The following is a 21035-nucleotide window of genomic DNA, read 5'->3' as shown; positions in this document are numbered from 1 at the left end:
CTGAACACTTGGAAAAAAAGATTATAAAAAATAATTTCTGTCAAATTGTTCTGATTGAATTAATTCAAACTTGATCTCCCAACTGGTGTTCAGATACAACTGCTTGGTGATCTGTTCAATGGACAACAAAGTGTCTGCCTCCTATGTTCCACCAGTCTTTGGAAGAAACCAGTGATGTAGAAGTTTAAAACGACCATAAATAGGAAGTCCACAGACAACACTGTGTAAGCATCAAAGCTAACCTTATGAGGCCTTGATATAGCATCGGAAGTCAGAGAAGATGCCAAGAAGCTGACAAAGGTCACATTGACACACCATGTTTCTGGTTTGCTCCCAGCCTCTGCAGTTGCATATGCGAAGTGTCAAGTTATTTCAGCCCAAAGACTGTGCTAACTTCCAAACATTACTGCAGTACCACAAATTCTGCAGATGAATAACTACATAGAGTTAACCTTTAAGCAGGAGAAAAAAAAAATCAGCCAAAAGAATGATCCAAGTTTTCTTGGGAGTCCTGTAGCTCAGTAGTCAGAGCGCTCGCCTCAAGCAAGACCTGGGTTTAATTCCCGGCAGGGCTAAATGTTGGGCAAGTTTCCTTACTCCACATGCCTGTTTACCTAGCAGTAAGTAGGCACCCAGTTAGTCGACTGGCTGATCGCTTTTCCGGTGGTAATAATATCTTCAAACAAAATAATAAATTGGCCACTTCAATCCATGACCATGTGGGATACTGCTGTGCGCAATTGGCTGCTGCATTTTGTCCACAAAATACAGTTAATTCACTTCACAGTATATTCTGTGAAGCGCTTCGAGAGGTCGCGAAGATGTGATAAGGTGCTATATCAAATGCAAAGATTATTATTACTATTCTTTACTGACAGTGTGAAACCAAGACTTTTTTNAAAATATATTGGTTTACCATTATAATCAAATGTAAGTCTAATTGTCAGAACAAAAAATGCAGTAAAGATCCATAACTCAATAGCAAAACATTTTAATTTTACACGAAGAGCTAAAACAAAAATTAAACCATACAGAACATAGATCTTTGTCTCCTTAACAAAATCTACAAATATAATTACAGCACCAACTAAAAAAATTCTGTACAGTCAGGAAAAAAAAACTACAAAAAACATTAAATATTGCACTTGGTTTCTAGAACATTTTGGATTTTTTAAAAAAAATTTTGTTCCTAATTTTTAAATCAGGAAAATACTGGACAAAGTCCTTTTTTTTAAATTAGGGACCGACCAATATTTGTGTTTTTTTTAAAAAAATGTTGCCATACCAGTCGAGTCTCAGCTTATACATTTATATCTGCTGTACTGAGAACTTCATTCAATAAACAGAACTCAAGATTTGAAAAGCAAAAGAAAAACAGAGCCGTCATTAGTATTGACCAGCCATCTTTGGCTGATGAAGAGTGCAGAACAGCAATATTGATCGATCCCTTTTTTATAGATCTGTATTTTTATATAGAACTGAATTAGTTTTCTCACCTGCTGCAGACGTGAGTAATTGTTGATCCCTAGTTTTCTTGGAAACAAAAACAGAAAAAAGGGGGGAAGTGGAGAGGGGTTTGCCCAACTGGAAACACCAAATGCCCCATTATGCCAACGACCCCAAAAAAGTTTTGTAAATCAAGAGCACTCGCAAAAATGCTACGGAACTTCAAAATGACCTTTTGGATTCCACAACGTAACAGAACACAAAACAGGGCACGAAGCGGATAAAGTCAAACCCTCCTGTGTAACTATTCCATTTTTGTGCTGCACATTTGCCACTATAGAATAGCAGACTTCAGTCAAATTTGTATTCTTTAAAAAAAATAAAGGCCACTCGTGGAATAAGACCACTTGTACTCAGTCGTGTGACTGATTTGACTGGAAGAGTTTGGCTCGGTTTCACGACAGAAAAGCTTGTTACTGGTCCTGCGAGCACTGACCTCGGTGAAACAGGTAAACGCCCAGTATGGAACAAAATCTTTAAGCCCTTTTTGACTCTTTACAAATTTCTGAAACTGCTAATTTCTTTTGTGGGAATCTGCCAACCACTTTTGGCCCAGTTCACAAAGAACAAGTTAAAATAGAGTCACCAAAGACATCAAAATACAAATACACAAATAATGCCTCATTAATGCCAAGTTGAATTTTACAGTCAAAATATAAGGATTGAGGGGATGGGAGTGGGGGAAGAGCAAGGAATAAAAAAGGGAATTCTAAGTCCATCTGAATTTTGCGAGCAACCCTCATTTTATAACAGTGCAATAAAAAAAAAGGAAAGAATACCAACAGTTTGGCAAGTGACAATTTCACCTGAGATTGAGTGTTTTAGGCAGGTCTGAAACACAAAGCTACTCGGTTTTCATAGTAGAAAGGCAAGAAAGACCAAACAACAAAATGCACAGTCTCGAAACATTGAAATGAAACCACTCTTCCCTGTAGCTTCATTCCAGGTTTTTGATCTGCTGCTATTCTACTACAATAGGGCTGCAAAAGAACAAACAGCAACAAATATTGGCTTGAAGGCATTTGATGTTTTAAAAGAAGCCACAATTAGGTCTGAGCTGAAGGTCAGTGTTGCAAGGCCAGCCTGAGAAGACAATACTGAGCACGTGCAAAGCAGGTACAGTCCAGGCTGTGTAACATCAGTGCATTTTGTCAGTTTTATCGTACACTGCTGACTTGATCGTTTAACTATGCAGACCTCAGACACTATCACCAGTTTGAAGCCTGGGGCCTGCAATCCACCACAACAAAAATAAAATAGCTGTAGAGACTGAATGGAATATGAAGCGCAACACAAGCACTGAATAATATGTGCAAATTTCAGATTAAAGGGGGATGAGATTCCCCCAGTAGAATGGTGTGAACGTCTTGACACATTGAGGCCATTCTCTGCTTTGGCTGCTTCTCTCATGTGCCACATGAAAAAGTTAACGGTTTCTTCAGGCATCTTCAGCAGCCTTCTGTCTAGGCCACAGGGTTTGGATTTGATTAGCAAAGCCTTTCTCTGTCCGTCCATTGTTTTGCTATAGCATCACTGGCTTTCCTCTTAACAGTTGAGTCTAGACACAGTCCTTGTGTCCTCAACAGTGCAGTGAAGCATTTTAAAACCCTCGCAAAAGAACAGTCTTCAAAGTTACTTGAAAGTCCATCAGCGGGAGGAACAGGGTCTCACCTCTCTATTCTGGTTCGACTGATCGGGATTAGGATCAACCTGGAATACAAATAAAATAAATAAACATACAGAAACATACCTATTCCTTTCACAATGCGATATTGTCACAGGTTTCACCAGTCTGAAGCTGAACAAAGTCTTAAGAACCTTTACTACTGAAAAAATATTGTAGTCATAATATTGTGACAATTAATATATCCACTCAGGCTTCCCCAACAGCTCAGTGAATGACCCTACCCCCACCCCAATCCCACCAATGTAGTAAATCATATAGAACATTCCTTGCTCTGTCACCTTAGCCACACTTAGCCTCAGCATCCCTGGGCTGACCCTGGGTAAGGGTGGGGGGAGAATCTATCCATTGACCCTTCTCATGCGTATGCGCATCTTGGGTCTAGACGAGCTCAGATTTGGATGCGATGCTCCACAGTGAAATACCACACTGATGCTCACCATCCACTCTCATATAGGAAGAATCAGATGGTAGTGCTGAGGTTGAAGGTGCCCACAGAACTATACTCCAGCAAGAATTAATTCATAGATCAACTTAATGATACTTCAAAGCCAAGCAAAAATTAAATGTTTCCCAGTAGTAAAGGGATATTATCGGGTAAAGGCATCGCAAGTTGCACTAAGCAAGTGAAAGTTGCAGGTTTACATTCTGTATGGTACTACGAGTTAACTGTAGTTAGATATAACATGGCAAAGGCCTAAAAACAGATCACCTGTCAGACCTCTTGTCTATTTGAACTATGTACAATGAAGAAGAAGAAACCAATTCCGAGAAAACTATGAACACCTTCAAATATTTCAGGTTCACATAGTTAGAAAATGCAATCTTTTTATGCGAATCACCAATTTTCTCCCTTCATGAATAAATCGGACTCATTTTTCCTTTTACTTTGGTTCCATGTGTGCTGGTTGCCAAGTGACTTATTTACATACGAGGCTGACAGTGAGTATTGACCAGCTGTCTGATCAGAGTGGGCATCACAGCAAACCAAATCATGTCCTTAGCTGATGTCTACAGACCTATACTTCCAACAGGGATCTACTGTCACCATCGGAAAAGGATGCCTCGCTGAATTTTTCCTCCCTAACCTGGGGCACTGAGACGAAACATAGATCCCCTTGTGCCGCTCTGTCTAAAGATCAGCCTATCTCGGCACAGATCTAAAAATACAACCTCAGACTTTATAATCTCATCTGTATAGCGAATAAACTCACACTGAATAATCTCATGGAGACATTGAAGAGCTCTCAATTCAATCAATGATCACTCTATACAATAAGCAACTCTAACTAATAAAACATCTCTATGTTCCCAAGACTCTTACCTCTGAATATACTGGTGGAGGCTGGTATCTAAACTCCTGGATGTAGGCGAACAATGGTCCCTCAAACACTCTTTCTAATTCATCTCGTACCGCTGCAGAAACTAGATTGTGCCGTCGTTGCTGTTCTGACACAATTTCTGCATAGCTGGGCGGTGCTGCAATAAAAATGGATACAGCTCATTATTTTCAATGAAGTGCAGCTATATCTGACTGCAATGATTTACATCCTATATTAAGAGATGAATAATGCCTGTAAAAATGATTTTTGTCAGGATGTATTTCTCACCTTCGGGTATTTCAGGCAGTGCGAGGCTTAACCAGTTCAAGTTCATGCTACACTGGCTGCTAACGCTGGATGTCCGACTACCGAAGGGATGCAAGGGGATCGTACCAATAACTAGTGGTAAATTAAGGAATAAATTCATCGCTCCAGGGATATCTACGTACACCTAAAAGGAAATAAAATAACATAACCACTTAGAAACTTTCACCAACACAATGCGGTCATTCTACACACCAAGTCAATTTTGTTTTAAACTTCTCCACTAAGACACAATGGCTGTGATGCTGGGATTACAGTTCCATGGATGGCAAAGGCCTCCAGTATCCAAGTAGTCATTTACCATATAAAAACCTGACCAGCAGATATTATCGGGCAATTTGGAGCCACCAGAGTCAAGTCAGACTCTGTCTTTACTCAATCTCTTCCAACATGCATAGAGCTTTAACCAGGAGTAGGAATTCAGCCTGATTACAATATTGCATCCTTCACCAAGTTTGAGGGAACTGAAGCTAACTATGAAGTTAGCCTGGGAGTTTTCTGATCTGTACAGCTCAACACGACACCAAGAGGCGCATTTATCCATTGAGCCACATCTGGGAAATGACCACAATTTCTCATCAAACATTATATTTCAGAAATAACATCAAGAAAATGCAACAAGGTTAAGATATAAAAATTTTACATTGAAGTAAATTTGTAAAGTGGCATTTAAAAATTGGACCTTTTTTTAATGCTAATAAATATATCTACCTTTCACATTTTCGAAAGAATAATAATCATCCTTGCATTTGATGTAGCATCTCATCTTTGAGATTTCTCAAAGCACTTCAAATGATAAATTGTAAAGTGGATTGACTGTATTTTGTGGGCAAAACACAGCAGCCAATTGCGCACAGCAATGTCCCACAAACAGTCATGGAGTGAGTGATCAATTTTATTTGAGGGATTGTTGGTCAGGAACTCCATTCTCTTTTCAAATAGTGTCATAGGATCCTCAACATCCACCTGAACAGGCAAACGTTCAGTCCTTAATGCAATGCAATCTTCAAAACAAGAAGATACTAAAGCAAATAGTGTGCTATTGCTCCCTTCACATCCATGCCTCCCTTCTCAAAATGAGTAACACCTGGCAAAACACATGGAAACAAAACCTTACCAGCAAAGGAGAAAAGGGCATTTTATGCAATTCCTCAAAATGCTTTATTTCAGAACTATTTTAAGCCTATAAACCACTGCCTATTGAGCCACCGTGTTCTACAAAAAAGATTTTGATTTGACTTTACAGAAACTGGCGATGTGGTTTTGATGATTAATCACAGCTAAGTTCCACAAAACCACAGTGCCACACTCAATGTCACACACATTTCCCAAAACATCAAGTGGATCTTAGATGCAGCCTCTGTCTATTGTTTGCAACTATTCTGGGGTGTGTAGTCTTCACGTCAATCAAGTTAACCTATCAGAAAAGTTGAGCTGAAATTCAAAAAAAGTGGATTTACTCAAAAAAGGATAAAAATCCTTAACCCTATCCACACAACACACACACCCATCAACACGCACCACACCCCCCCACCCACAAGCTGATGGGTTACCAAGTTCAACCGTGGGGTGGGGTTGAAGGTGATTATATACGAGTAAAATATACATTTTATCACAAGTTGCTCCTCTGCAAAAGCAAAGGCATTAAAAAAAAACACAGAACTTGAACAAATGTGGAAAATATAGGGGACATTTTTTGCAGCCTACAAGAAACAAATTGGGAGCAAAAGCCTGTTAGTTACTTGTTTTTCTCTTGTTGGACAGCTAGTGACTTGGACAGGTTCGCCATCTACCATACATAGCAAGGTAGCCAAGAAACCACAAAAGCAGCTGCCAAGGTTTATGGAATATGTGGAGACTACATGGAGTCCCATATCGTAGTGGTTAGAGGACACGCCTGGCAAGCAAGAGGACCTGGGTTGAATTCTCAGGCGGGGCAAAATCGTAAGAAAGTGTGTCTTTAACCACACACACACGTCTCTGTTTATCTAGCAATAAATAGGAACCCAGTTGTTAGTTGGTTGGTGGATCGCTTTCCGGGGGTAATACACCCTCAAAAAAAGTCACTCAATCCACAACTGTTTGTGGGAAACTGCTGTGTGCATTTGGCTGCCACATATCACCCACAAAATACAGAGTCAATCAATTTTGCAAAATATTCTGTGACGCGCTTTGAGACATCTCAATGACGTGATAAGGCACTATTCAAATGCAAGGATTATTATATCTTGAGCATTCCGATCAAAAGATTTCAATGAATGTGCTAAATTTGTGTGCGAGTGAGAGGGGGGCTGAAGAGGGGAGATGATATATGGAAATCAGAAGAAGTAAATTATATTAAGTCTCTCATGTGAAGTTCTGTCTTTTCCAACGAGACAGGAACTTTCTGTACTCCTTTGCACAATGTCAGGCAGGCAAACCAATATTCAGGAAACCAATTTACCATCAACGAGTATTCCACATGGATTATACTGCAGTCTATGATCGAGGGAGACACTGGTGGAATCTTCAGTAGTTTTCCATTCCAACTTTCTGTTTTTCCAGATGACAGGGATTCTCCTCGTAAGTTGGCTACAAGTTGTTTCACTTCCTTCATTTTGCCTTTGGCGTAGAAAGTCTGTGTTTGGTAAATGGCTGCCTTTGGCACTACCATGCGGGAAGAACAATTCTCAATTTCAGCAAATATGTGAATTGATTCACCTAAAGGAGGAGGAGAAAGGCATTTTTGTATTTCAAACAACCAAATTAAAAGTGACATTTTCTTCTAAATACGTCATGTCAAATAAGTTGATTTAACCTTTTTCTCAGTGGTCTTCAATATTTGTATTTTAACATGATGGGAGCATGATGGGAGCCAGTTGTCAATGGCACTACTGAACCGAGCTCGGGGCCTAAAATTGCTATCTTCATGCCAACTGTTTACTGCTCTGAAAAATCACAGGGAATTGAATTGATCATAAGAATTCCACTATCAAGGACTCAACAATAGGGTCAGAAAGATAATTGAAAGTGAATTGCACTTACTTTCTATGTTTTGTTTGGTCCCAGTTACGAAGGGAGTTTTAAAATCGCAATGTTTTAAATACTAATTAGATTCTACTAACAAAAAGTTTAAGGAAGCGTTTACTTCGGCTTTATCTACAAACTCTGATAATTGTCTCAAACACCAGGACAAGAAAATATCTTGTATTGCCCTGAAGGCAAGTGCTACAAGTGACATTAATATTTCATTAACACTGTTGGTGCTATACTTCAATTTGCAGTTGTAAAAATAATGCAAAAGCTACTGTCGTCAGTGTCAGGAGGGGCAAGTTGGGCCATTTTTCTTTACATTACTAATGTAGGGGAGGATTGTATTAAAAAGACGTGCAACTGTAAACTGAAGAGAAATTTGAAATGTTTTAATTTAAAAAAATAGAGAAATGGTTTATTAAACCATATGATCACCAGTGTAAAACCAGATAATCATCTCCTGAAGGAACCTCAAATTGGAGTTCAATCAGATACATGGACACGAGAGGCTCTATATTCCTTAGCTGAAGTGACCATCATTCATGTACAACTCTGAAGCATCACCACAAGATGTGGTTTCCATAATTGACTGTTGGGAGGCATTACAGCCAAGCTAAGTTTTTTTTACAATCCTGATATCAGCACATGTGCTTTTTTCAGCAGGGAATACTGGCCAGTAATGAATTAGTAGAAATCCTGGTTGATCATTTCACCTTTCCTCTGCAGTCTGGTAATATTGAGACCTATTCAGGTGCCCCTTGACCATCTAACTAGCTGAGATCAAATACTTAGCACAGACCAGGGATTGAATTCAGGACCTTCCTCATCTACTTGGCTTATTAGTACACTATGTCGTACATACTTATTGAGCCATCAGGCAGCCAATTGTGGTTCTATACGGGTTACTTCCAGTACAGCAAGTATAGTACTATGCAGCCCTCTAGATTTTTACCTGGTGTGTAGCCCTTCCGTTCGATTTTGGCACTTAGGGATATTGGGCCTGAGGAGCAGAACCAGCAACAAAGAGTTTTCTCTTTTGTGCCTGCCTGTGGTGACTGTAAAAGAACAGAAAGCACGGTAAATACTCCTGCTCCCCGTCAAGGCAGATAGTCTCTCATGATGACGGAAGGTGCCATATTAATAGCAATAAATTCCTGAAAATCTTTGCTACACATTTGGAAGCATAAGATATCAACGATTCGTACAGAGAATTTTAATGCAGGCACGTCATCAATACTGTAGAAGGCACAAGATTAGGCAATGCCACTCTCATTGCTGGTACCCAACCCAATCACACTCCTGTATTCCATCACATTAAATGAACAAGTTAAAAAATACTACCATTCAAACACCACTGATGAGAAAGGCTTATTTTGTTTGTTTTGAATTAACATGACTAGAAACAACAGTCAAAAATCTGTAAACGGAAACATCACTAAGAAAGTGTCATTCCTTCCTGCTGATAAATAGATATATAGAGCTATATATAATATAATAAAAAAAGTTGCATAAATTGTTTTGAAACAAAAATCTAAATATTTGTAGTGGGAATATACCCATTATAAAAGGAGGGAAGGTATTTGTGAAGACTAAATAAAAATCTCATTACATATTAAAATTACAAAGGTAACAAATTCATATTCACAGGCTGTCAAAGTGGCATAGCTATTTATTCCCTATATCTAATTTTCTCCTTCACATTTCAACTTCTCATCTTTCTGAAAGGCAGAGGCAGGAGATGGTAGTCCTGCAGTACCTCTCAACTTTCACGGACCTGTCCTTGCCTGGTTCACATTCTACCTCTCCCAGTATCTCCACTTTGTATCCACATGTATGAGGATGACACCCAACTCTACCTCTCTGCCTCCACCCTGAATTCCAGGACTACTGGCGTCCTGACCGACTGCCTGTCTGACATCAAGTCCTGGACGAGGGACAACTTTCTCCAACTCAACATCAGCAAGACCGAGGCCTTCCTGATTGGCTCACACGAGAGCCTCCGCACCTCAGGCGCTGGCAGCATCAGCCTCCATGGCTGCACACTCAACCTCACTGAGCCAGTCAGGAAGCTGGGTATCTTGTTTGACCCTGAACTGTCCTTTCTACCCCACATCCGCGCCATGACCAGCACTGCCTACCACCACCTCTGCAACATTGCCAGACTCCCCCATTGCCTCACCCCTCAGGCTGCAAAAGCCCTCACCCGACTCCACTGGCATTCATCACATCAAGGCTCAATAATTGGAACTCCCTTCTCATCGGCCTTCCCAACTCTTCCCTTCACAAGCTGCAGATCATCCAAAATTCTGCAGCTCATGTACTCTCGCGCACCAGGCTCCGTGACCCCATCACTCCCACCCTCACCCGACTCCACTGGCTCCCCATCCCCTAGAGGATAGAGTTCAAGATCCTCGTCCTCACCTTTAAGGCCATCCATGGCCTTACCCCCTCCTACCTCACTGACCTGCTGACTCCCTACCAACTGCCTGCTCCCTCCGTTCAGCGGGCTCTGACCTGTTCCATGTCTCCCACCCAACCTACCATCGGTGGCCGGGCTTTCAGCCTCTCTGCCCTCACGTTCTGGAATTCCATCACACGGTCCCTTCGCCTCTCTTCCTCCCATGCCTCCTTCAAGGCCGGTCTCGAGAGCCTTCTCTTCGATCATGCCTTTGGTCGCCCTTCCACCTCTCTGCTTTCCCTCACCCCTACACTACCCCTCCCCCATGCTCAGGTCCCGACACCTTACTGTTCAGCGCCTTAGGACGTCCCCCCGACATGAAAGGCGCTCTATAAGTGCAATTTTGGTGTTGTCTGCACTAACGGCTTGGTGACATCATCCGTAGACATGGGGTCAACTTCCACATGTATGCGAATGACACCCAACTCTTATTTATGCGTCTCCACTCTCGACTCCAGGACCACTGCTGTCCTCATTGACTGCCTGTCAGACATCAAGTCCTGGATGAGAGCTAACTTTGAGTTGAATGTCAATGAAATTGAGGCCCTCCTGCTTGGCTCCCATACCTCAGGCGCTGACAGCATCACTCTCCATGGATGCACTATAACCTCACAGAGCCAATATGGAACCTTGGTATCCTGTTCGACCCTCAACTGTTCTTCATTCCCACATCCGTACCATGACTAGCTCCACCTTCCCCACCTCCGCAACATTGCTCTGCTCTGCCACGGTCTCACACCGCAGGCTGCTGAAACCCTCATCCACATTCAGACTCGACTCCATGCTTGTCAGCCTCCCCATCTCCTCCATCCAGACAGCAGATCCAGCCCCGTGTCCTCTCCCACACCAGGCTCCGCAATCCTATCACCCCCCCACACATCCTCGCCCAACTCTACTGACTCCCCATTACTTGGGAGGATAACCCTTCCACGGCCTTGCTTCTCCCTACCTCCATGACCTGCTAAGCCCCTGCCAACCTGTACCCTCAGCTGGCTCCGGCCTGCTTCAGGTCCCCTGCCTTGCCTGCCCCACTATTGGCAGGAGGTCCTTCAGTCACTCTCCCCCATCTCTCCGGAACCCCCTCCCTTGCCTCCTTCAAGACCCTCACCTTTGACCATGCCTTTGGTCACCTTCCTACCCCTACCCTCCCTCGTGGTTCTAACCATAGGCTCAGGTGCAGATCCTAGACTGACATGAAAGGCACTATACAAATGTAATTTGTTGTTGTTGCTACCCTCTGGATTAAGAATTGTTGGAGGGGGTTGGGGGCAGGAGGAAGAGGAAGAGAAGGGATATTTCAACTTGGGAATTATCACAGATGAAAAAGCCCTGTTCTCAAATAAGCTGCACCCCTACACTTCTAACAATGGATTTCTGTATGATTATAAGAAGCAGGATTCTGGTGGATTCTGCCTCTCCATCACGTAGGGACACAAAGGCCAGCTAAGATTAACTAAATTAATATAGCTCTAATCTGTTATCTTTCTGGCTTCAATTGTTCAGTGCTAACCAACTGTACAGGCATAATGGGTAAATCAGAGGCCTTATCCAACAAGACATAGAAATGAGGTTGTCACAGTTTACACAAATTGCAGAGAAAAAATAGCAGAAAATTAAAGCAATTTGAAAGCAAAGTGTTTACACAACTAAACAAATTTGTTATGTATATTTTTTTCAAAACCACAATCATTTATTAGGTTTACAACTAGTCATATATCAGATATGTATTTGAATTATGTATCATCCTCACCTTCAAGGCTCTCCACTGCCTTGCCCCTTCCTCATTGGCCTGCTAACCCTTTATTAACCTGTCTGTACTCCCCGCTCAGTAGACTCCGGCCTGCTCCTTGCCCCCTGCCCAGCCTGCCCCACCATTGGTGGTCAACCCTTTGACCTCCCTCCCTTTGGAACTCCATCCCACAGTCCCTTCGCCTTGGTCCCTCCCTTGCCTCCTTCACAGCACGTCTCAAGACCCTCCTCTCCTACCATGCCTTCCGCCACCCTGTATCCTCCCTTACCCCAATCCCTCCCGCTTGTGTCCAAATCCCTGACTGTTCAGAGCCTTGGGATATCCTCCTGATGTGAAAGGTGCTATACAAATGCAATTTTGGATCGTATTGTGTAAAGCTTTACAAACTTATGAGGGCATGCAGGTTTCTTTAGCTTCATAGATTGAGCCATTTCATAAGTGTTCCAGTCTGTCTAGGACAATTTAATCTTATAAGAAGTGGCACAACTGGTATTGAGTTAAAGACACAGGGTTATATATTCAGTACAGGGATATGATTTGCCATTAATAGTCATGAATTATGCTGTTTAAGGATTAACAGTGGCCTCTGCTACAATTTACAATGAATCGTTTCATAAGGCATTTGAAATAGGTCTAAAAGTGTGCTGTCCATAAATAGCTTAGTGGAGGCAGAATGAAGAAAATATCTTCATAATATGAAGCAGCTCTGCAAATTTCAGAAAGTAGAGACAATGTAGACTTTTGATTGTAAATTTTTGTCATATACATTAAATATATATAGCAAATTTTTGCACCGTGTTCAATCTTTTCATAATACGTGCTCATCTGTGCACTCCATATATATGTATTATATATTATATTCATGAGTCATATCACCTTCAAGGTCCTACACGGCCTTGCCCCTTCCTACCTCTGTGACCTGCTAACCCCTTATCAACCTGTCCAATCCCTCCACTCAGCAGCCTGCTCCATGCCCCCCGCCTGGCCCACAATCGCTGGTCGGGCTTTCAGCCTCTCCAACCCCACCCTTTGGAACTCCATCCCACATTCCCTTCGCCTCACCCTCTCCCTTGCCTCCTTCATGGCACGTGTCAAGATCCTCCTCTCGACCATGCCTTTGGCTAACCATCTACCCTCCCTAACCACCCACCCCCCCTCCCCCACCCGTTCGGTTCCAAATCCCTGAACGTCCAACACCTTGGGATGCCCTCCCAAAGGGAAAGGCGCTATACAAATCTAATTTTGTATACCTGTAGTCTCACATTATTCCAAGAATTATAGCTATAATTGACATGGGCCCCAATTCAGCGAAGGATCGCAAATAGCTGTAATTGTTCCTTTGTTTGATATTTTTGCACAGCATACAAAATACCCAGAAATGAAAAGAACATTCAAGGACTGAATGCTGCCATGCTTTTTTTTTTTGCAGGAATTGTGAAATATGTCCACCATAAGCACATTAATAACATTGTGTTGAAAATATTTCCCTACCATTTTTATTTTTTGCAACATACACAACAAGCTGTTATGTTTGTGCACCTCTCATACAATCATCTCAAACCTGCTTAATGCTGGCTACGACTTAGAATAAAATATTCATAATTAAAATCTTGTAGTAATCAGAATCATTAAAAATATTTACTGAGACCTATCATTAAGTTCCAGGTTTCAAGTGGTGACAGAGTGAAGCACAGGCAGATACAAACAGGCCTTGAGCCAAAGTCAATAGGAGATTCACTTTCAGATATAGGGGTTTCTGGTATGTGGATGTATATTTTCTAATGTTAAAATTCCTGTCTAGCTGCTTATATAAATTTCTTTGTCTTACCACTGAAGTAAATTTAGATTGGGAAGTAAAATAAATTTATGAAATGCATATTTTCTGCTTTGCACCGTGTTCGATCATGATTAATGATATGATAATACATGTTCATCTGTACACCCCATTTAAAAATAAAATGGTTTATTGTACCACAATTACAGTATCTGCATCTGCTATTATAATGAAGCATTGTCTTACATCAGCTTCTCTCACGACATCTAATAGTTACTATGAATTTCATAAAATACAATAATCTACACAAACTTCATTCATAATAAAAATGTAAATCATAATCATTACATGTGATTATAACGCCTGTTGTGTCGGGAGGATGTCTCAAAGCACATCACGGGATTTACTTTTACATAAAGTGTAGTTAGTGGCTGTGTATTTTATAAGTCGACTTAGCAGCCAATTTGTGCACAGTAATGATCCACAAACAGCCATGACTTGAATGACCAATTTTATCTAGTATAAGCAATCTTTTTCTTTCATCTTGTCGTAATTCTGCTAGTTCAGATTAATGCCTTTGATCAATTGCATTACTAAGATATGAGCCTTCCCATAACATATTGTATCTAAATCCTAAAAGAAATTGGTCTGTATATGAGCATATTTGGGGAAACAATATTTCACAATGATGCAAATTACAAATTAAAGTGGAGAAATTCCACCTATATTTTACACAATATAGCATTTTAGAGGATCCCAATCTTTTTCAAATTCTTAAAAGCATCCATAGTTTTGAAGCTGATTCACTGTAAGCTCTTTTAACAGTAGCAACAACAGAAAACTAATCAACTTCATAGTTAAGACTCAATTCAACAATGTACCAAATTCAGATGTTTTAAAATGCAACACAAATAAAGAGTAAATCTAGCCCCAGGAGGAAATTCTTCCATAAATTTCTGAAATTACTAATTGTTAGTAATTCCAGTTTGCCAGTACTTACCAGCAACAATGGAGTGTTAATGTCAATGTGTTCAAAGACTGTAAATTCTTTCTTCATTTTCATGACCAGCATCCATGGCCTGTGCAGTTCGGCTTTCACCCAATAACGCACGCTGCCATATTTGCCTTCAAAGGAGGTAGCTAGTGGTCTGTCAGAAGGGGAAAAAAAGGCATTATGTGACATGGAAAACACACAACAGATAAGATTAGTGAATTTATCCTACAGAAAGGGTAATTCAAATAATTTGCATTATAAAATATCCAGATTGTTTTGTAGGTAAATACCAATGCCTTGGTTTCCTTAACCAATTCCTTTGTTTTATTATGGAATTTTCTTGAGTAAATATGTGCCATGTTAATTATCTTAGCTATTATTTTGCAACAAGAAAGGTTTTGCACACAGAATTGTTTTTAGCCAAATAAACAGAATTTAAAAAATTTCTATCACATGAAGAAGGAAAAACATAAAAGTATAAATACAATTTGGTGCAATAAACAGCACCAAAGAAAGAAATAACAAAATTCAGATCTTACGTCTGTGGAAGCTCAAAGCTGAAGGGGTATTCATGTCTGCCTGAATGGATAGTGGTGAGGTCTTCTTCTGAATTATCATCATCTGAAAAATGTTAAATTGAGTTACTGTGAAGCAAATAAAAAAGCAAATTATTATGGTTTTGCAGTATTCTTGGAAATGTATGGAACCCATACATTTCATGCATAACAAAATAAGGGAGAAAATCTAACTGATAACAATCCTTGTATTTATCATAGCGCCTTTTGACCTTGCCAGGACACAGTATAAAGCAGTGCGACTTGTGTATTTGTGGGCAAACAGGATTTAATTATAATATTGTTAAGAGTTTGTGCTGAAACAATACAGCTGGACTGAATCCATTGAATTACTAAATTGTCGACGTTTTGGATTAGACTATGGAGAGGCTTGTTCAAACTTTTTTTAAGATGCGAACAAGTCAAAGTTTTCATCATTAGCATTTTGCTGGCAAAGAGGACAGACTTTGCTTAAAAACAGAGTGAGAGCCAACGCTCCTAAGCATAGGACTGGAGCGGAGTACGGCATTGAGCAATTTCCTCCTCTGTATTTCACCCAGCAACAGCCAAGGAGGAAGGAGCCTCTTGTTACCCCTACAGGAAATGGGGAAAATACAGTAGGGCTGATTGTTTGTGGAGTTACTAGGAGATGTGAGCAGCCCTGTTTGAAGTAGTCCTATCAGCATCCACTGGGGCTCAACAAGCTCCACCCTGCACAGTTCAGCCTTTGGGGGATTTTAATTTTATGCCAAACAACTTGACCTTCCTTATTCTCCTCAATGACATGTTCTGGTTTCCAAAAAAATAATCCAGATTCCTTTTCGAAATGCCCCGATACAAAAGAGGGGGTAAATAAAATGTTAATAGCGACTTGAAGCAACCTGATGCTGCCTCTCATAACCGAGTAACCTTCCCAAGACTGCACCTGTCTTTGTTCGACTGGTTGTGGAGCCTTTGCAACAATGTCATTGCAGTTACCGCACAAATTCTTCCTTAAACGAACGAGCGACACGTTTGCATGAAAGCGCTAACATTATCAAACTGGTTTTATTAAACCAGTGCGGCTCGCCACTGCTAATACAGTAATATAAACCCCCCCCCACACATACATATACTCGCCCCACCGCCCACCCGGGCGAGGTACAATTTCCCACTGATTCACACAAAGAAAAAAAAAGGCGAAAAGTGAAAACGTAGCTTTTTTTTCTTAAATTTTTTTGAAAAAAAAAGGTGTAACATTTGAGAAAAGAAAGCCTTGGCGTAACTTTGTTTCCCTGCAAGTCTCTCTCTCTCTCTCTCTGACTTGGGTTCATTGCCTTTCTCTCTCTCTCTCTCTCTTTTCTGCCAGCTCAGCACACAGGCAGGGCTTTGCAGCAGGAGCGATAAACAAGCAGCGAGCTGTCAATCAGCGTCAGGCAGCGCCTGAGAGCGGAGAGAGCCGGCCTAGAGCGGAGAGAGCCGGCCTGAACCGGCAGGAACAGCCCAGCCCAGCCGCATCCACATGGTATTCATCAGCAGCAGACAGGGGCGGGGGGGGGGGGCGGCAGAGAGACCCACATTGGGTCAAATCCCCAAATGTTTTTTTTGCAAAAAATATACAATACTGTATATATATTTATATTTTTTTTACAAAAAGGATATTAACTCTCTAAAGGAATTGCTATATTTTTCCACTCCACCCCCTCACACACATATATATATATATACACACACACACCCCTTTCTTTTTTTGCATCGACACATAACGCTCTGGTGCAGCCACATCCTGCTGAAATGTCTTAACATTTTAATATTAAAAAAAGACCCATGTTATTATTTTTAATGCACACAGCCTTCTTCAGTGCATTGCAAATTGCGACTGCAATGTTATATACAGACACAACTATATACCTCTGTAAACCATTAAGATACAATGTATTTAAAACGTTGTAGAGAGAGGAGAGAGAAGGGGAGAGTTGAGTTGGCCACTGTCATTTTTTTTTAAAAAAAGAGAAGGAATTAAAAGGGGTGAAACAAAATCTAAAAAAAGTGTCCAATATAAAAAGCACCACATTGCACAGAGTTGATGCTGAGCAAAATGCTACATTTTGCATCAATACCAAAGCCATGTAGTGCTCGATTCCTCCCAAGTGAGAACCATGTTTCGCTGCGTGAATACTTTCAGACCATTTTCTTTTTTTTGCAAAATTGCTCCTCGAGAGAGAGATAGAGAGATAGGGAGGGAAGGGAGGGAGAGAGGTTTGAGGCTGAGTGACAGTTGCACTGACCAAATAGCAGTGGGACAGCGCCTTAGCAACAGTCTAACAAAGCCCCGGCCCCTATCAGCCGTGCGAGGAGGGGCCACTGCAACAAAGCTGTGCTGAACGGCAGCAGAAACTTGGGCAAGACATATTATGCAAAACTTCATTTACCAGAAGGGGAAGAGGAGAGCGAGAGAGAGCGAGAGAGAAAAAAAACAGTTAATAAGGGACAAACTCGCGAATGCATTTTTATATAACGCAAACCTTGGCCGAGGGTCCCTGCACTGTCCCAAATGGTATTATATTTAAAGCAAATGTATGTCATTTGTACATGGGAGGGGTCTGCAGTGGGTCCAGGTGACTAGTGCTTCCACTGTTAGCTGGACATGAACTGAAGCTAATACACATACTATATATATAGTATATATAGTATGTTATATATAGTATGTTCGCCCACAAATATACAGTCAATTCATTTTACAGTGTGTTCTGTGAAGCGCTTTGGGACGTCCTCCCGACGTGAAAAGCGCTATATCAAATGCAAGGATTATTATTATATACACACACATATAGATACTAATATATATATATGTATGTATACACATACACTTGTATAATATTATACCGTCGATTGTTTGACGTTGAGAGTCTTAACACTGTTAATATGTGCAATTTTTGTCCTGAAGTTTCCACACCAGAAATAAGGCTTCATATATAGCGGAAGCTTTGCGCAAATCCCGAGTGCTGCGTTTCAGCACAGCAAACACAGATGCAAAAACCCGAACCCACGGTAACTTTGCTCGAAAGGGTCATTTCAAAGGGAGGGAGAAAGAGAAGAAGAAAAAGAAATGCATTTTGTGGGGGAATATACGGTGGTGCAAAGCAGCTGTTGCAAGTTGTTTTTCTGCAAAATAGCATTAAGTCATCGTGATCATCTGAGGCTGTAGACCAATGAGCAAAGGGAAGATTGGGAGTACTGGCCCCCACTCCTCACCACCCCCCCCATGCTTGTCCCAAACAGGATTGAACCGCTTTGAACAAAGGGTGGAAACTTAGGAAAACAAGTCAAGCCTTTTCTAAAATCTTACTGAATGTACAATAGATTTTATCACAATAGCCAGGCACGCGATATGATATGCAGCAGCAGAACCATTGGGGGCGAAAATATACTGCATAAGCACAGAATGCACAAATCTGGATCATCTTCCAGCTCAGATACATGGCTTCCCGAGGAGGGCTGAGGGGGGGTAGTTGACGTTTAATGTACGCCAATCAACCTGAGGTTTGGTGCCCCAACCGGTGCAAAGGTCTGGCATCGAAATAAGTCATCTTTGCAATGTTTGAGATCAATTATTACGGCCGTGGAAGGTCGATTTCAAGAATTTCTCTGGTGGTTATAACCTGACCACTTGGGGGGGGGGGGGGTGGGGGGGGGGGAATCAAGGACTTCTTATGGAAGCCATTGCACCCATGCAGCACTATATATATATATATATGTATGTTACATACACTACCTAATATATATGTGGTTCTGTGAAGATATTCAGGCATTAATTACAACAATGTAATTCACTGACTTGTTCGTCTCAGTGGCTAAACACTAACCCCTCGATGAAGTTCTGAGTGTCTGTATTTCGACAGTAGCCCTAAAACTCTTAACCATCGCATCAGATCACAGTACACCATTACGATCGTATCATTGGGGGACAAAAGGGTACACATAAAACTGATGGGGAGGATCGATTATTTCTTTTTTTTTTAAAAAAAAATATCAGCTTGAAACGTGCAGGAAATGTGCTCAGAGCATCAGCCCAAGTAGCCAAGTGTCTGACTGACACAAACTGGCAGTGAGAGGTGATCCACACCATCCTGAACTTTTACATCTATAAAGTTGTGCCGGGCTTCAGGCGCTTTTATTAACTGTGCGGGTTCATATAGAGCCAATGCTTTATATATATATAATATATATACATATATTAAAAATTCGCGAATAATTCACTGGCCATCTGTCCTGGCTCAGAAGGATCTCTCTCTCTCTCTCTCTCTCTGGATGACAGCAAGTTGCACAGTAAAGTTGCACGACACAAAGAACCTTTTTTTGTGTGTGTGTTGGGAGCTTCCAGCAGGAAGATGCGTTTCCATGAATTTTTATGCACCATATATTATTTAAAGGGGGGGGTGGTGGAAGGGGAAGCAGCAGCAGCAGCAGCAGCTTTACTTACCTCTTTCGTGTCCGATTAACAGGTCTTTGTGGTTGAAATACTCTACTTCTTCGGTGTAATTCTGAGTGTAGGCGGTATTGGAACCGGCGTTTCTCGACTCTGTCCAACGGACTTTCGCGTGTCCTCTCGCGTGGATCTTCAGAGATCTGACCCTGATTTCACCAGTAACTTCTATGATAACCCGTCCAGAGACCGAGTCTCCACTGGCAAACACGGGGATATTATTCTCGTTAGGACAGTCGTAGCTTATTGCAAAACTCTTCACCTTTCCCAGCACCATGGTTTGTTTGCAGGATGATGTGCTTGTCTTTTTGGGTGGGGGAAAAAAAAAATTCTACACCCCCCACCCCCCGCTTCCCCCCAAAAAAATGAAGAGGTTGGAAGGTGTTGGGGAGGGAGGGAGAGAGGGACTCACCCACTGATCAGTGCCTTGTAGCTGCGGGAGCGATCAGGGGAACGTTAGGGAAAAGCATCTGCATAGCCGGAGAGGAGAGGCTGCTGTCCAGCTTTTAGTCTGTACAAAAGACGGGGATATCATACCTCTACCGCCTCACTTAAAACCGTTTTTGTGAAAAACAACCCCAGTGCGCCTGTGCATGACTTCACTCTGCTTCCGCCTTGAGAGTGTGGAGCTGGTGCCACAGCTGATCAACAGCTGATTCAGGTCACTCCCCCCCCTCTCCCTCTCTCTCTCCCTCCCTCCCTCCCTCCCTCCCTCTCTCTCTCTCACTCACTCACTCACTCCCCGAAGCTGCCTCTCAGCTCCACTGCAGATGGTGCTGGTGATGGCTGCACAGCCTCTGTGCTGCCTTTATCTCTCTCTCTCTCTCTCTGTTTTTTTATTTTATTTCAGGTGCTCCTTACAGGTTTTTGTTTCCCCCCTCAACACACACACACACACCCCACACACAGACCCCCCCACACCCACACACAGACCCCCCCCAACCCCACACACCCCCCCACACACACACAGACCCCACCCCACACACACCCCCCCCACACACACACAGACCACCCCCCCCACACACACACAGACCCCCCCCCACACACACACACCCACACACACCCCCACACACACACAGACCCCCACCCCCACACACACCCCCCACACACACACAGACCCCCCCCCCACACACACACACACACACAGACCCCCCACACACACAGACCCCCCCCCACACACACACACACACAG

The 21035-nt window shown here is 42.0% G+C and overlaps 1 protein-coding gene across 2 annotated transcripts; it reads right to left on the bottom strand.

Moving 5' to 3' along the window:
* Positions 1 to 981: 981 nt before the first annotated feature.
* LOC103178369 (arrestin domain-containing protein 3) lies at positions 982 to 20202 on the bottom strand. Of its 2 annotated transcripts, XM_042334354.1 has the most exons (8): positions 19841 to 20202; positions 15364 to 15445; positions 14831 to 14978; positions 8801 to 8903; positions 7280 to 7536; positions 4801 to 4963; positions 4515 to 4669; positions 982 to 3216 (listed from the first exon to the last, which is right to left on the bottom strand). In XM_042334354.1, the coding sequence occupies exons 1-8, from the start codon at positions 20118 to 20120 to the stop codon at positions 3154 to 3156; spliced, it is 1251 nt and encodes a 416-aa protein (XP_042190288.1). In that variant the 5' UTR covers positions 20121 to 20202; the 3' UTR covers positions 982 to 3153. The 2 variants fall into 2 exon arrangements, with proteins under 2 accessions (XP_042190288.1, XP_042190290.1); XM_042334356.1 differs by lacking the exons at positions 8801 to 8903; positions 15364 to 15445; positions 19841 to 20202 and having other exon boundaries at positions 14831 to 14876.
* Positions 20203 to 21035: the final 833 nt, after the last annotated feature.

The sequence above is a fragment of the Callorhinchus milii genome, unplaced genomic scaffold (assembly GCF_018977255.1).
Source record: "Callorhinchus milii isolate IMCB2004 unplaced genomic scaffold, IMCB_Cmil_1.0 Scaffold1, whole genome shotgun sequence".
In the NCBI taxonomy this organism is placed as follows: Eukaryota; Metazoa; Chordata; class Chondrichthyes; order Chimaeriformes; family Callorhinchidae; genus Callorhinchus; species Callorhinchus milii.
This window is presented reverse-complemented; position numbering and strand designations above follow the sequence as displayed.